The 16,786-nt window shown below is 38.9% G+C and overlaps 1 protein-coding gene across 2 annotated transcripts; it reads right to left on the bottom strand.

Moving 5' to 3' along the window:
• Nucleotides 1-1,796: 1,796 nt before the first annotated feature.
• Nucleotides 1,797-15,778, bottom strand: LOC131948714 (polycomb protein SCMH1). 2 transcript variants are annotated; one of them, XM_059310383.1, is made up of 12 exons: nucleotides 15,527-15,778; nucleotides 13,714-13,804; nucleotides 13,549-13,616; nucleotides 12,509-12,743; nucleotides 11,682-11,770; nucleotides 11,335-11,578; nucleotides 10,262-10,525; nucleotides 9,908-10,120; nucleotides 9,177-9,365; nucleotides 7,737-7,883; nucleotides 6,312-6,469; nucleotides 1,797-4,079 (listed from the first exon to the last, which is right to left on the bottom strand). In XM_059310383.1, the coding sequence occupies exons 2-12, from the start codon at nucleotides 13,760-13,762 to the stop codon at nucleotides 3,951-3,953; spliced, it is 1,785 nt and encodes a 594-aa protein (XP_059166366.1). In that variant the 5' UTR covers nucleotides 13,763-13,804; nucleotides 15,527-15,778; the 3' UTR covers nucleotides 1,797-3,950. The 2 variants fall into 2 exon arrangements, with proteins under 2 accessions (XP_059166366.1, XP_059166365.1); XM_059310382.1 differs by having other exon boundaries at nucleotides 13,714-13,807.
• Nucleotides 15,779-16,786: the final 1,008 nt, after the last annotated feature.

The raw sequence follows: 16,786 nt of genomic DNA on the forward strand, positions 1-16,786 counted from the left end.
AACTAAGACAAAACAAATTCAACATCCCATTTTATTCAATTACAAAAAAAACCTTACACTCTTCAGAATTTTTTTTTAATTTGTTTAAATTTTTTTTAATAAAAATAATCTAAATGTCAATTCTACATGGTATCTTGGCCGGTTTCCATCGGACTCTCAGACTCCTAAGTGTATGGCACAAAAACCTCAGCCTGCATAGCTTTCTATCGCAGGTATTATGCATAATGGAAGATGAGCAGCATTAGCAGTATGGGAAAGTTTGACAAGCCTAACAAAAAAACAGAACAGAATTTGTTCCTGGCATCTAACAATACTTATACGTCATTAAAAGGAAACATTACATTTGTTAACCAGTGCACTGAATATTTTCTCATTCTGAATTTTATTTACTTAGGAAATTTGAAAAAAAAACACAGCTTTTTTCCATTTTGTAATTTAATCTTTTTTAACAGATCAATAACACATCCAAGTTCCTTTACTCTTGCATAGGTGTCTTAAGACTAATGTCTCATCACACAAATGATACATGCAGAAACTAAGAACTAATGAAGAATCCAAACATTTTAACCTTCAATTATTTTTTAACAGCAAATAAAAAAAAAAGCAAAAAATTTTAAAACTGCAAGCCAGTAAAAAAATATAAAGCATTTTTTAACTAAATATAGTTCTAAAATATGTACAGCCAATTGAAATAATAAGTTGAAATAACAATTTATCTTATATTTAACAATAAGAACAAAAATAAAATAGATAAATCTTAGGAAAAACCCAAAATCACATCTAAAGAAATCCATTCCAGATAAACAAACAGTACCTAAACATACAATCTGACCAGTGGTATGTGCTGTATGGCCACTGATACACAGAACATACAATCTGACCAATGGTATGTGCTGTATGGCCACTGATACACAGAACATACAATCTGACCAATGGTATGTGCTGTATGGCCACTGATACACAGAACATACAATCTGACCAATGGTATGTGCTGTATGGCCACTGATACACAGAACATACAATCTGACCAGTGGTATGTGCTGTATGGCCACTGATACACAGAACATCTGACCACTGGTATGTGCTGTATGGCCACTGATACACAGAACATACAATCTGACCACTGGTATGTGCTGTATGGCCACTGATACACAGAACATACAATCTGACCAGTGGTATGTGCTGTATGGCCACTGATACACAGAACATGTTGTCCCCCAACACTAGTACATCTGATAGACCAAGAGAGGGAGAATGCCAGCAGTACTTGTCCCCATCTAATGACCTACAAGACTTGCTAGGGATGGAATTTACACAACCAATTCAGGCTCATCTGTTTATGGCATCCACACACACACACATAGACTATGTGTTTTTTAAAATGTTAGCTAAAAATAAAAAGCTAGCTCTCCTCATGTTAGAGAGATGGCACCTTTAAGGATAAATTTAGAACCTGTTTGGTAAGCCAGCACAATCAAGTCAACAATATTAACACAAATGTTGGGAATCCTATAACTACTAGAGAAACTATTCTGCTATACAAAAACATAAATGTCTAATGGTGACATGACAAAATAAATCAAGCAGCTGTCATAGCTTTAGTAGATTAACATCTCAAACATTTAGTTTTATCAAAACATTCTTGGATTTTACTTATATTTAAACCTAATAAAATATAATACAGAAAAAAGTTTCCTATAATAATTGATAGAATAGCAAGGCACACAATACATGTTATTGAACTAACTGAATTAGTGTTGACATCCATGTCATTGAAAGTGGACAGGGGGGGGGGGGGGGGGCATGTTTAAGATTCCAACTTGTTTTTGTGGGCATCATAAACAGATGGCAGTTTACGCACAAAAATACTTGAATTAAGTTTTCCATAAAACAGCAAGTTTGTAAAAATAACAATGTAACCTTAGCCTGGTCTTTTTTCTACTCTGTTCAAGTGGCCAGTTACATCCAACACATCACTGTAACATCCAGTGGACGGCCAGAGGAAGAACCTACTAATCCCATTAGGATTAAAAGTACCCCCTAATCCCATAAGAATTCGAGAAGCCCCCTGAATCCCATTAGAATTAGATCATTAGAGATAACCTCAAATTTCAAAGAAGATGGCATTTCTGAGCTGCTTTTGATGCCCAAGTACAAAGATAACAATAATATTGTTCATTTACTTACTAACAAATAAATGACACACTTAAACTACCTTTCCATGTAGTGTGTTAAAATATAGCTCAAGATATGGAAAAAAAAACCCATGAAAGAAAAAAGAAAAATGTAAACATCAGAAATATGAAGTGAATGAAACATGTGTAAATGAAGGCAGTGTGCAGCTTTAGTAATTAAACATGAACAAGATAGAGAGTACAATACAAGCAAACAGTTCCACTAAGATTCCCTCACACCTTTCAGACAAAACCCAGTCTTTAAGCATCTCTAGTTACTACTTATCTATTCCTTACCTCAGTTGAAAACTGGGCATAGAAATGCTTGTTACAGTAGAATAGCAGAATGTCCAGCAAGCGCTAAAATTATAGGGCTTGTTGTGTCTTGTGATGGTACACATCATTGTCAGACAGTTGCTGTCATAGTTGCTTGTATTTGTTGTGTCTTGTGGTGGTACACATCATTGTCAGACAGTTGCTGTCATAGTTGCTTGTATTTGTTGTGTCTTGTGATGGTACACATCATTGTCAGACAGTTGCTGTCATAGTTGCTTGTATTTGTTGTGTCTTGTGGTGGTACACATCTTTGTCAGACAGTTGCTGTCATAGTTGCTTGTATTTGTTGTGTCTTGTGGTGGTACACATCATTGTCAGACAGTTGCTGTCATAGTTGCTTGTATTTGTTGTGTCTTGTGGTGGTACACATCATTGTCAGACAGTTGCTGTCAAAGAGTTACGCTTGCTGTCACAAGATCAATAACACACAGACATTTGATGTCAACCACTTGCTGTCACAGTTGCTGTCCGACAGCACATTTTCTAACCAACGTGGCACATTTTTTCCTTTGCATAATAGAGCAAACAGCATGTAACATGTAAACCTTTAGTACTGACATTCAATCACTCTCGTCTCAGTATTAAACAGTTGCATAGTGGATAATCTGACAACTGGGAATGGCAGGTTCAAACAATTCACATTTTAGCACACATCACTAGCATTACATGGATAAACACTTGTTACAGACCAACATAGCAATGTAGTGTATTCCCCCCTACCACTGTAACATTGTATTCCCCCCTACCACTGTAGCTTATTGTATCCCCCCCCCCCCCGCTACTCTATTGCTACATTAATCTGTAAATATCTAATCTAGTTTAATTTGATTTCTGAAACAATCAGCACTAAATAAAATACAATTTCATCAACTCTTCCTAGTCTTTGCAATACTCTATTTTGTTTAATCAACATTGAATAGGTTGTAAAATAAGCCCTATAATTTGTGGAACAACAAATTTTAAAAGTGAAAAAGTGTTTGAAAAAAACATATGATACAATTGGAAAAATGAGCTATAAATCACAAGCATAGAAAAGAAAAAGCCAACAAAAACAGTGAATAACCCTTGATATCCCCGAAAGCTCTATGTAAACAGCAGTCTATAGCTGCAGCAACCAACAGCAGCTGGCTGCATGACCCAGCAGCTGGCTGCGTGACCCAGCGAGTGACCGCCCCAGTGCCAGGCACCAGGTGTATAAAAAATGTATTGCTTACCCGTCAGTTTTCTATTGTTTAACCCCATTGGCTCTACAACTTTTGGATTTTACAATGCAACATTTGAAACATGTCTTGCATGTTGATGGGACATGGAGCTTTTACAATGCAACATTTGAAACATGTCTTGCATGTTGATGGGACATGGAGCTTTTACAATGCAACATTTGAAACATGTCTTGCATGTTGATATGGAGCTGCTGTGGCAGGCAGGTGTGGCAAGTCTTTACTTGTTGCATCTAGCCTTGAGTTTGTCGATGATATTGCACAACTTGACCACTGGTCCCAGCTTTAGACCCATGTACTTCAGCATCATCTCACTCTTGAGCAGCAGGAAGGCTTTTCCATCTATTTCCTGGGAAATTTTCAGGTAGGGACCATTGAGAGATCAAAATATGGGGGTAAGGGAGGGTTGAGAGATTAAAATATGGGGGTAAGGGAGGGTTGAGAGATCAAAATATGGGAGTAAGGGAGGGTTGAGAGATGGGGGGTAAGGGAGGGTTGAGAGATTAAAATATGGGAGTAAGGGAGGGTTGAGAGATGGGGGGTAAGGGAGGGTTGAGAGATCAAAATATGGGGGTAAGGGAGGGTTGAGAGATCAAAATATGGGGGTAAGGGAGGGTTGAGAGATTAAAATATGGGGGTAAGGGAGGGTTGAGAGATCAAAATATGGGAGTAAGGGAGGGTTGAGAGATGGGGGGTAAGGGAGGGTTGAGAGATTAAAATATGGGAGTAAGGGAGGGTTGAGAGATGGGGGGTAAGGGAGGGTTGAGAGATCAAAATATGGGGGTAAGGGAGGGTTGAGAGATGGGAGTAAGGGAGGGTTGAGAGATGAAAATATGGGAGTAAGGGAGGGTTGAGAGATTAAAATATGGGAGTAAGGGAGGGTTGAGAGATTAAAATATGGGAGTAAGGGAGGGTTGAGAGATGGGGGGTAAGGGAGGGTTGAGATATCAAAATATGGGAGTAAGGGAGGGTTGAGAGATTAAAATATGGGGGTAAGGGGGGTTGAGTGATCAAAATATGTGGGTAAGGGGGGGTTGAGTGATCAAATATGGGGGTAAGGGAGGGTTGAGAGATTAAAATATGGGGGTAAGGGAGGGTTGAGATATTAAAATATGGGGGTAAGGGAGGGTTGAGAGATGGGGGGTAAGGGAGGGTTGAGTGATCAAATATGGGGGTAAGGGAGGGTTGAGAGATTAAAATATGGGGGTAAGGGAGGGTTGAGAGATTAAAATATGGGAGTAAGGGAGGGTTGAGAGATGGGGGGTAAGGGAGGGTTGAGATATCAAAATATGGGAGTAAGGGAGGGTTGAGAGATTAAAATATGGGGGTAAGGGGGGGTTGAGTGATCAAATATGGGGGTAAGGGAGGGTTGAGAGATTAAAATATGGGGGTAAGGGAGGGTTGAGATATTAAAATATGGGGGTAAGGGAGGGTTGAGATATTAAAATATGGGGGTAAGGGAGGGTTGAGAGATGGGGGGTAAGGGAGGGTTGAGTGATCAAATATGGGGGTAAGGGAGGGTTGAGAGATTAAAATATGGGGGTAAGGGAGGGTTGAGAGATTAAAATATGGGAGTAAGGGAGGGTTGAGAGATGGGGGGTAAGGGAGGGTTGAGATATCAAAATATGGGAGTAAGGGAGGGTTGAGAGATTAAAATATGGGGGTAAGGGAGGGTTGAGAGATTAAAATATGGGAGTAAGGGAGGGTTGAGAGATGGGGGGTAAGGGAGGGTTGAGATATCAAAATATGGGAGTAAGGGAGGGTTGAGAGATTAAAATATGGGGGTAAGGGGGGGGTTGAGTGATCAAATATGGGGGTAAGGGAGGGTTGAGAGATTAAAATATGGGGGTAAGGGAGGGTTGAGATATTAAAATATGGGGGTAAGGGAGGGTTGAGAGATGGGGGGTAAGGGAGGGTTGAGAGATCAAAATATGGGGGTAAGGGGGGGTTGAGAGATTAAAATATGGGGGTAAGGGGGGGTTGAGTGATCAAATATGGGGGTAAGGGAGGGTTGAGAGATTAAAATATGGGGGTAAGGGAGGGTTGAGAGATTAAAATATGGGAGTAAGGGAGGGTTGAGCGATCAAAATATGGGGGTAAGGGAGGGTTGAGAGATCAAAATATGGGGGTAAGGGAGGGTTGAGAGATTAAAATATGGGAGTAAGGGAGGGTTGAGAGATCAAAATATGGGGGTAAGGGAGGGTTGAGAGATGGGAGTAAGGGAGGGTTGAGAGATGGGAGTAAGGGAGGGTTGAGAGATTAAAATATGGGAGTAAGGGAGGGTTGAGAGATTAAAATATGGGAGTAAGGGAGGGTTGAGAGATTAAAATATGGGGGTAAGGGAGGGTTGAGAGATGGGAGTAAGGGAGGGTTGAGAGATGGGAGTAAGGGAGGGTTGAGAGATTAAAATATGGGGGTAAGGGAGGGTTGAGAGATGGGAGTAAGGGAGGGTTGAGAGATGGGAGTAAGGGAGGGTTGAGAGATTAAAATATGGGGGTAAGGGAGGGTTGAGAGATGGGAGTAAGGGAGGGTTGAGAGATTAAAATATGGGGGTACATGTTTCAACATAAAACTGACTTACATGTTTCCTGAAATGTTCAATATAAGGTGTGAGACCTACATCAGTCTCTTTGATGTAAGTCATGACGTCCTCCACGCTCCACTCTGAAGGATCCACTGTGCGGGCTGCAGGGAGGAGAAGTGGGGGTTGGGAGTTGTTCTCCCCTGTTGTTGAGCTGGCTGTAGACACAAGAAACATTCAACAGACAGGAAGATTTGTTGGATGGCAGTCACAACTTTCAGAAAAACAATCAACACAATTATCTCTTGTTTGACCACTACAAGGTTGGACATACAAACCACATGACATCACACAAGCCACATGACATCACACAAGCCACATGACATCACACAAGTCACATGACATCACACAAGTCACATGACATCACACAAGTCACATGACATCACACAAGCCACATGACATCACACAAGCCACATGACATCACACAAGCCACATGACATCACACAAGTCACATGACATCACACAAGCCACATGACACCACACAGCCACATGACATCACACAAGTCACATGACATCACACAAACCACATGACATCATACAAACCACATTAATCACACAAACCACATTAATCACACAAACCACATGACATGACACAAGTCACATGACATCACACAAACCACATGACATGACACAAGTCACATGACATCACACAAACCACATGACATCATACAAACCACATTAATCACACAAACCACATGACATCACACAAACCACATGACATCACACAAACCACATGACATCACACAAACCACATGACATCACACAAACCACATGACAACACACAAACCACATGACATCACACAAACCACATGACATCATACAAACCACATTAATCACACAAACCACATGACATGACACAAACCACATGACATGACACAAGTCACATGACATGACACAAGCCACATGACATCACACAAACCACATGACATGACACAAGTCACATGACATCACACAAACCACATGACATCACACAAACCACATGACATCACACAAGCCCACATGACATCATACAAGCCACATGACATCATACAAGCCACATGACATCACATGACATCACACAAACCACATGACATCACACAAACCACATGACAACACACAAACCACATGACATCACACAAGCCACATGACATCACACAAACCACATGACAACACACAAGCCACATGACATCACACAAACCACATGACATCACACAAGTCACATGACATTACACAAGCCACATGACATCAGACAAGTCACATGACATCACACAAACCACACGACATCAGACTAACCACATGACATCAGACTAACCACATAACATCACACAAACCACATGACATCACACAAACCACATGACAACACACAAACCACATGACATCACACAAACCACATGACATCACACAAACCACATGACATCACACAAACCACATGACAACACTCCTGACCAGGTTCGAGGGTGGAGTACTGCCTGTTGCTGCTGGGGACAAGTTTAGCCCCACCCCTGGAGCTCTCTGATGATTCTGTTGACCAGCGCCGTCTGACAGACTTGGGGGGTTGGTAATTGTCTTCTTCTGAGTCTGGCAACCACGGGGCTGGAACAAGATGAACATACAGTAGACAACCAGCCCACATTGAACATACAGTAGCCAACCTGCCCACCATAGACAACCTGCCCACCATAAACATACAACAGCCAACCAGCCCAACATACAATAGCCAACCTGCCCACATTGAACATACAGTAGCCAACCTGCCCACCATAGACATACAATAGCCAACTTGCCCACAATAGCCAACCTGCCCACCATAAACATACAATAGCCAACCTGCCCACCATTAACATACAATAGCCAACCTGCCCACCATAGCCAACCAGCCCACCATGAACATACAATAGCCAACCTGTCCACCATTAACATACAGTAGCCAACCTGCCCACAATAGCCAACCTGCCCACCATAGCCAACCAGCCCACCATGAACATACAATAGCCAACCTGTCCACCATTAACATACAGTAGCCAACCTGCCCACAATAGCCAACCTGCCCACCATGAACATACAATAGCCAACCTGCCCACCATGAACATACAATAGCCAACCAGCCCACATTGAACATACAGTAGCCAACCTGCCCACCATTAACATACAGTAGCCAACCTGCCCACCATAGCCAACCTGCCCACATTGAACATACAATAGCCAACCAGCCCACATTGAACATACAGTAGCCAACCTGCCCACCATGAACATACAGTAGCCAACCTGCCCACCATTAACATACAGTAGCCAACCTGGCCACCATGAACATACAATAGCCAACCTGCCCACCATTAACATACAGTAGCCAACCTGGCCACCATGAACATACAATAGCCAACCTGCCCACCATAAACATACAATAGCCAACCTGCCCACCATAGCCAACCTGCCCACCATAGACATACAATAGCCAACCTGTCCACCATTAACATACAGTAGCCAACCTGCCCACCATAGCCAACCTGCCCACCATGAACATACAATAGCCAACCTGCCCACCATAGACATACAATAGCCAACCTGCCCACCATAGACATACAATAGCCAACCTGTCCACCATTAACATACAGTAGCCAACCTGCCCACCATAGCCAACCTGCCCACCATGAACATACAATAGCCAACCTGCCCACCATGAACATACAATAGCCAACCAGCCCACCATGAACATACAATAGCCAACCTGCCCACCATGAACATACAATAGCCAACCAGCCCACCATGAACATACAATAGCCAACCTGCCCACCATGAACATACAATAGCCAACCTGCCCACCATGAACATACAGTAGCCAACCCACCCACCATAGACCAAAGCATGTGAAACAACTTGAAAATGTACCTGATCTCCTGGCAGAAGTTTTGGCGCGGTTGTTCTGACACTTGAGACACTGCTTGATGTGAGAGTGAGCGCTGAGAAAGTTCTCACAGCAGCCCAGACTTTCCCTGAACCCTTCCAGAAATTGGATGAAGTCTGACACCTTGTCGTAGGAGACTATTCTTTTGGTAAATGTTCTGTTATTGTGGGTGGCTAGTCAATGGAAAAAAATTAACATATTTGATTCCAACAATATCACTGAAAAACCATTACAAACATTTTACAAAGTTTTTACTTTAACCCAAACTTAAACTGAGTTCAATAACTGTTTTCTAGGTTCTCTAATTTGATTTCCTAGCTCCATGTGATTCTATCTCAGCACTAGACTAATACTAGGTAGTTTGCCCTAGAAAAAGTATGATAAAAGTGTGTAGTAAAAAATTGCCCAGCCTGCAGTAAATAAATTGGCCAGCCATCAGTACAAAAATTGCCCAGCCTGCAGTAAAAAAAATGCCAATTTTGCAGTAAAAAAAATTGCCCAGCCTGCAGTAAAATAAATTGCCCAGCCTGTAGTAAAAAAATTGCCAATATTGCAGTAAAAAAATTGCCCAGCCTGCAGTAAAAAAAATTGCCCAGCCATCAGTAAAAAAAAATGTCCTACCTCTAAAAGTGATCTTGCCCAGCCATCAGTAAAAAAAAATGTCCTACCTCTAATAGTGATCTTGCCCAGCCATCAGTAAAAAAAAATGTCCTACCTCTAATAGTGATCTTGCCAGTCCCAGCAGCTGCCATCTTTAAAATGTCAAAGACCTGCCTCTGCTGTACAGCGCACTCAATGCAGGTCTCCACAAGATCAGCCAGCACTGAGCTGATGGGGCCTGGCCCAAACTTGCTGGGCATGTCCGCTAGTAAACTACGTGGGGACAGCAAGCTCCCACTGTTACAACTGTGGTTTACATAGACACACACTGAAAATAGGACCAACATCTGTCAGGCTTTTAACCAAAAACATGTCTGTTGTTAAACTTAGTATATAGATGTTTAATTACTTTAATCATTTCTTTAGACAAATAAAAAGTTGAAGCAAGGTAGGGGAAGAGTGAGCTCACCTTTTTCAGCGTCTGCTCCTGTGGTGTCAGGCTCGGAGCTAGTAACTGTGCTCTCGTGGGGTGAAAGGTGGTTGACCTCCTCAGAACTGGGGGTCAGGGGGCTGGCATGGGAGTTGGGGGGGCTGATGGAGGGGCTGGCACTGTATCCTCCCACAGTCTGGGAGTTGGGGGAACTCACGGACGGACTCCCACCATAGCCACTCCCTGCGACACTCACACTCAGCTCCGTCTCACGAAGACTTTTAACTGACTTGAATGGGGTGGCTAAAAGTAAAGTTTTAGGTTTTAACGGGGTGGCTAAAAGTAAAGTTTTAGGTTTTAATGGGGTGTTTAAAAGTAAATTTTTAGGTTTTAATGGGGTGGCTAAAAGTAAAGTTTTAGGTTTTAATGGGGTGGCTAAAAGTAAAGTTTTAGGTTTTAATGGGGTGGCTAAAAGTAAAGTTTTAGGTTTTAATGGGGTGGCTAAAAGTAAAGTTTTAGGTTTTAATGGGGTGGCTAAAAGTAAAGTTTTAGGTTTTAATGGGGTGGCTAAAAGTAAAGTTTTAGTATTTAATGGGTGGCTAAAACAAGAAGTTAGGTCATAGGTTTTAATAGAGTGGCTAAAAGCAAAGTTTTAGGTTTTAAAGAGTTAAAAGTTTCTCTTCATTGGAATAAATTTTTCACTTTTTCCAGTTCTGATAGATAGACAGATTCCTACTACTTTTAATGTAACATGTAAAAAATCTCTGAAGGTTTCCTACTTAAAAGTGCAAGTGATGTAGGTGTCACAAGTAATGTAGGTGTAACATGTAGGTATAACAAGTAATGTAGGTGTAACAAGTAATGTAGGTGTAACAAGTAATGTAGGTGTAACAAGTAATGTAGGTGTAACAAGTAATGTAGGTGTAACAAGTAATGTAGGTGTAACATGTAATGTAGGTGTAACATGTAAAGTAAGTGTCACAAGTAATGTAGGTGTCACAAGTAATGTAGGTTTAATAAGCAATGTATGTGTAACAAGTAATGTAGGTGTAACATGTAATGTAGGTGTCACATGTAATGTAGGTGTAACATGTAATGTAGGTGTAACACACCTTTAACACCTGGACTCTGCAATGGGTGTCCACTTTTTTCACACCAGCCCACAGGGAAGATGTCCCTGGAGTCGTAACGGCACCAGTAGTCAAAGGCACCGCGCCAGCCATCAAAGGTGACGTGAATCTGCTCCTCATTGACTGCGCCAACAGTGGCAGGACATATCAGGGCAGGGTTTTTTCTATCCACGGCTTCCAGTTTCTGGCCAACTAGAAATAAGTTGCCAGGTGGTGTTGGAGGCTCCTAGAGAACATGTTTACAATTATTTCTCTCCATAGTTTACTTTCTTACAATCTAACCTATTTAGAAGCAGGCAAATCCTAATGGCCAACTGTATAAACTTTACCTTGTTGAAACAAGACTCTGGGGCTAATGTTGCTTCCTTCAGTGTTCTTTGTAAAAATCCTGGCCAACTGGACGAGTTCATTCGAAAACCTATTCAACAGAAAATATGTTTTTAGTACAGACTAATAAATCAAACTGACATTTTTTATCTAGCATTGGTAATAAAATTGTTCTTAGACCCTGGCCGTCTAAGAAGGCACAGTTAGCATGTAGATGACTGCAGTCAACAGAGAATGTCATTTAGGGCAAACAATGTTAACATAATCCACACTTGCAATTGTGAGAATTGATCATAATAAAATAAAAGATAACAGAAATTTTTTTAAAGTTTTCAAATCACTTCTGGAAAACATTGCAAACATAGACCCAAATAACATTTACACCCCCTCCCTGATTAGTACTGATTTTAAAAAGTAACATTTCTTTTGCAGAAATATTTCTGTTTTCTGAAAAAAAAATGAATGAACTAGCATATTCCTTTGGTATTGCTTTTTGCATTGAAACATGTAGATCTAATTAATGGAAATAAAAAGGTGAATGAAACCCAAAATTTTGTCAATTATTTTTCAAGCTCTCCAAGGTCAATATCCAATTTAAAAAAATGTTTGGGGTCTTGCAGCCTTTTTTGTATGATAAATGTTTTACTTTCTCTAAGGTCATTCCAAATGCTACTCCTCCACAGTATACCACAACTAGTGGCTTAAAAACATATGTTAACATCATTTAGCTATTAAAATAGGTATTATCTAGCATCAAGTATAAAAAAAAGCAAATTGAAGATTTTCTCAAAAGATCAAATGAAAGCAGAGGTAAAGAGAAGTACAGTACCTAGCGGAGGCTGTAACATGCCATTGTGTTGCTCACAGAAGCCAACAGGGTGAAGGTCACCAGAATCAACCAGGCGCCAAAAGTCATTCTTGTCATCACTGCCATCTAGACGAAGCCGGAGTCTTGGCCCCTGCATGTCTATGACTGTAGCTATACAGCTGGAGGTATTGTTCCTCGGATCATTAGCCTCAAGCTTCATTGACTTGTGAAATTCATTGGACGGAGGAGTGCTGGCCTATAAGGATCACACATGGATCTATTCATTGTTTACAGAAACAGCTTTGACACAATTAATTCAATCTATCCTCGTCTTGTTTCAAACATACAGGAACTATGGCAATAAACTTGTTTCAAACATACAGGAACTATGGCAATTAAATTGGTTCAAACATACAGGAACTATGGCAATAAACTTGTTTCAAACATACAGGAACTATGGCAATTAAATTGGTTCAAACATACAGGAACTATGGCAATTAAATTGGTTCAAACATACAGGAACTATGGCAATAAACTTGTTTCAAACATACAGGAACTATGGCAATTAACTTGTTTCAAACATACAGGAACTATGGCAATTAACTTGTTTCAAACATACAGGAACTATGGCAATAAACTTGTTTCAAATGGCAATAAACTTGTTTCAAACATACAGGAACTATGGCAATAAACTTGTTTCAAACATACAGGAACTATGGCAATAAACTTGTTTCAAACATACCGGAACTATGGCAATAAACTTGTTTCAAACATACAGGAACTATGGCAATAAACTTGTTTCAAACATACAGGAACTATGGCAATTAACTTGGTTCAAACATACAGGAACTATGGCAATTAACTTGTTTCAAACATACAGGAACTATGGCAATTACCTTACAGGAACTACTAATCTCTTCAGACTTAAACTAATGAGCAATGGAAGAGACTTTCTCCATGCTGATCTAGTGTAATGAATTACACGATCAGGTTCGAAGTGGTTTGTCATCACAGAGATTAAAGTAGACACCTTACACATTCCAAGCTGACAGACAACTAACCTGTTTAAAACATGTGGCAGGAGCTGCCTTTGCATCTATGTCTTTCAGGTATTGATCCCAAGAAAAGCCTAGGATAAATAAGCAGTTAATTGTAAAATGTGGTCAGTATTTACAAGGAGTGACTTTGTACACAATCATCAAAGTGTTTCAATGTTATTCACATACCTTGCTTTTCCTGAAGATAAGACCATCCTTTAGCTGAAGATGTAGACATACTTCACTGTCATCAAGTTCATAGGTAATGCCAAACTTATATCTGCTGAAAAAGAAAAAAGTGTAATTTTAAAAAATAATTGATGATAATCTATTCTGTGCCAGAAAATATGTGACTTAGCCATGTAAATGCTGCAACTATAGTAAAAATTGGTTCATAATTTTACTTATGTTTTACTCTGTAATATTTTTTGGCACTAAAGTGTTTCTAAAATTTTTTAAGGAAAGAGTGGTTGTTTTGTTTTCAAGAAATAAGCTAGAAACTGGTATATTTTGTAAAGTTTGACATATTATAAATAAATATATACTTTGGTGACACTTCAGTGTAATTATGCTGATGATATTGTGAATTTTGTAGATTTTTAGACCTCACTACATTTTGAGATCTGAAAAAAAGTTGAGTGTGAGTGAGTGGGTTAATCTACATTTTGAACGTGATGTAAATGTCTAGCGCTATTAATTTTTTATATTATTGAATACCTCACTTGTTAAGCAACTAAACTGTTACAGGCCTATAATATGTCAATATTTTTTACTTTGAACATTGATGAAAATTGACCCTAAAATTTGACGTTTGAGGAGTGGATCTGTATCCTGCCATAACAATTAATAAATCACTTTAATATTATCATTAAAATGCCTGCCATTGTTAAAAGTTCATTCCTGATATTTTTTTATTTTATAGGCCCTAATTTTTATTCCTTTGGCGGCCCATTCCAATATATAATAGTTAGTAAGATGATAAGTTGGTAATCTATCGTTTTAGGTACATAAAACTGCCTGCGGCAAGATGGCTGCTATAGTAAATGAGCATGGTTACATCTGTTGGAAACATAGCTAGATCTAGTCTTCATTTATTACTGAAAAGTATTAATTCAATTGTTTAAAAACAGGTACATAAATGAAACAAGGAAACATTTTTGCATTTTTCAAAACAAATCCTCCTCAAAATGTGAAATAATTATTAAAATTTAAGGAGTTACCTGTTTTTCATATTACTAGTTTACTAGTCGCAGGCGACAATAGATTACCAATGGCAATAAGTTAGGGCCTAGGCCTAATGCTTTGTTCATTAGTTTCTTCGGTAATCTATCGTTTTAGGTACGTAAAATCGCCCGCGCCTTGTAATGTGAAAAACAGGTGACTCCTTACATTTTAATAATTATTTCACATATTGAGGAGGATTTATGTTTTAAAAAATTCAAAAATGTTTCCTTGATTCATTTATGTACCTGTTTTTAAACAATTGAATTAAAACTTTTCAGTAATAAATATACACCAGCGATGTTTCCAACAGATGCAACCATGCTCATTTACTATAGCAGCCATCTTGTCTAAGTTTATTTTTATAAGCTTTTAGCGCCAGATTCAGGGGGAAGCCACTCTATTTTACAAATGGCTGCTGTTTATATAGTAATATATAGCAAATCTTGCTCTAAGACACTGCTGCTTAAAGTTAATTTCTGGCCTATATCGATATATTTAGCCATTGATTTTGGTTTATTATTCATTTATCTATAATATTTGACACAAAAGTATGACAATTTACTTCTATTAAAGCCTTGACAATGAGGTAACGTTTTCGTACATAAATAGCCGCGGGCGATTTTACGTACCCAAAACGATAGATTACCGTTTCTTCTTCATTACATTTCTAGCATCGGCTGAATTTACTAAAACTAAAACAATTAGGCCTAGGGCCTAGGTTAATTTATTTATTAGATTACCCAGTTATGAGTGTCACAGAGTGTGGCAGTGGGCTTACCTTCAATTTCAAGAAGAACCAGTTTTTAAAGTTGAGTAAAGCTGAGTAATTTGCAGCCGTAAACAGTTTAACTAATAGATCTAAACATTGCTAATAATAGCATCTTTTCAAATTCTAAGTAAATAATAATAATACTTTATAGTTATAGAATCCTTATAGATTCTAGATATAGATTCGAATGTATTTTGAATCTTGTATTTCAACTGTTTGTTTACAACCCTTCAAATGACGCCATTTTGGCGGACATCTCGTGTAAATTCTCGATAAACGTGAATTTCCGATCGAAGATTTTTTCCCCCTCTAAATACTCGGGATTAGCCCGTAGTGTCGAAACGAAAGTACAGATATTTTAAACTTGGCCGTACTGTCGAAAATCCCGCTGAAATATTTTAAAGTAATCGAACAGCTAAGATCGTTGTTTATTTTACTTAAATAATTTACGATACCGAAACAAGATCCAACAGAAAACATAATTAATCGATTTGGTGGGAAATAATATATCAAGATCTTTTTGTAGAAAATAAAATAGATCTTGGCACTGATTAGTGAATTACACAATAATTAGATCTACATCTATAAGGGGTAAAACTCTATTTTAACGTATTTTATTCCCCGTTTCACGTTCACCTCCAGTTGAGCGTATTTTATTATTAATTATTAATTAATAATTATAAAATTAATATTACATTATTAATAATTAATTACTAATAATTACCTAATTAGGCTTATTATTAATTTATTAATATTTTTTTTTTATTTATAACATTTTATTGATAACCCTTGCCTTAGCTGGCATAGCACGGGTTGAGGGTGCAGACTGCACCAGATGACACTATTATTTATCAATTTAAGCCTTTTAATTAAGGGGGTGACATCAAGGCAAAAAATTGCAAAATATACAGAAGAAAAATGTTTTGCCAGTCCCATTAATGATTAATTAAAGTTAAATAGTCTTTTAAGTACAAATTGACAATTATTACCAGAGGGTGGGGGTGATACCATGTCGTAAAGTTCCAACTGTATTATTAACAGACTAAAGATAAACCTCGTTACTTGGGTGACGCCCGATCTAGCTATGCCATTGGGCCTTAGACGTAAGCACTTTATTTAAATTTTTACTAATTTCAAAACTTTAATCTTCAGGTTCTCTCAACATGGAGACAGGAATAAGACAGACACAGGGACAAAGATACCAACAATGTTCTAGAACACTGCAATCAACTGATTTACAACCCTCTGTATTCAAGTGGCTAGAGTACT

Source organism: Physella acuta, unplaced genomic scaffold (genome assembly GCF_028476545.2).
Source record: "Physella acuta isolate Inbredline_101_S28 unplaced genomic scaffold, ASM2847654v3 ptg000658l, whole genome shotgun sequence".
Taxonomy (NCBI): domain Eukaryota; kingdom Metazoa; phylum Mollusca; class Gastropoda; family Physidae; genus Physella; species Physella acuta.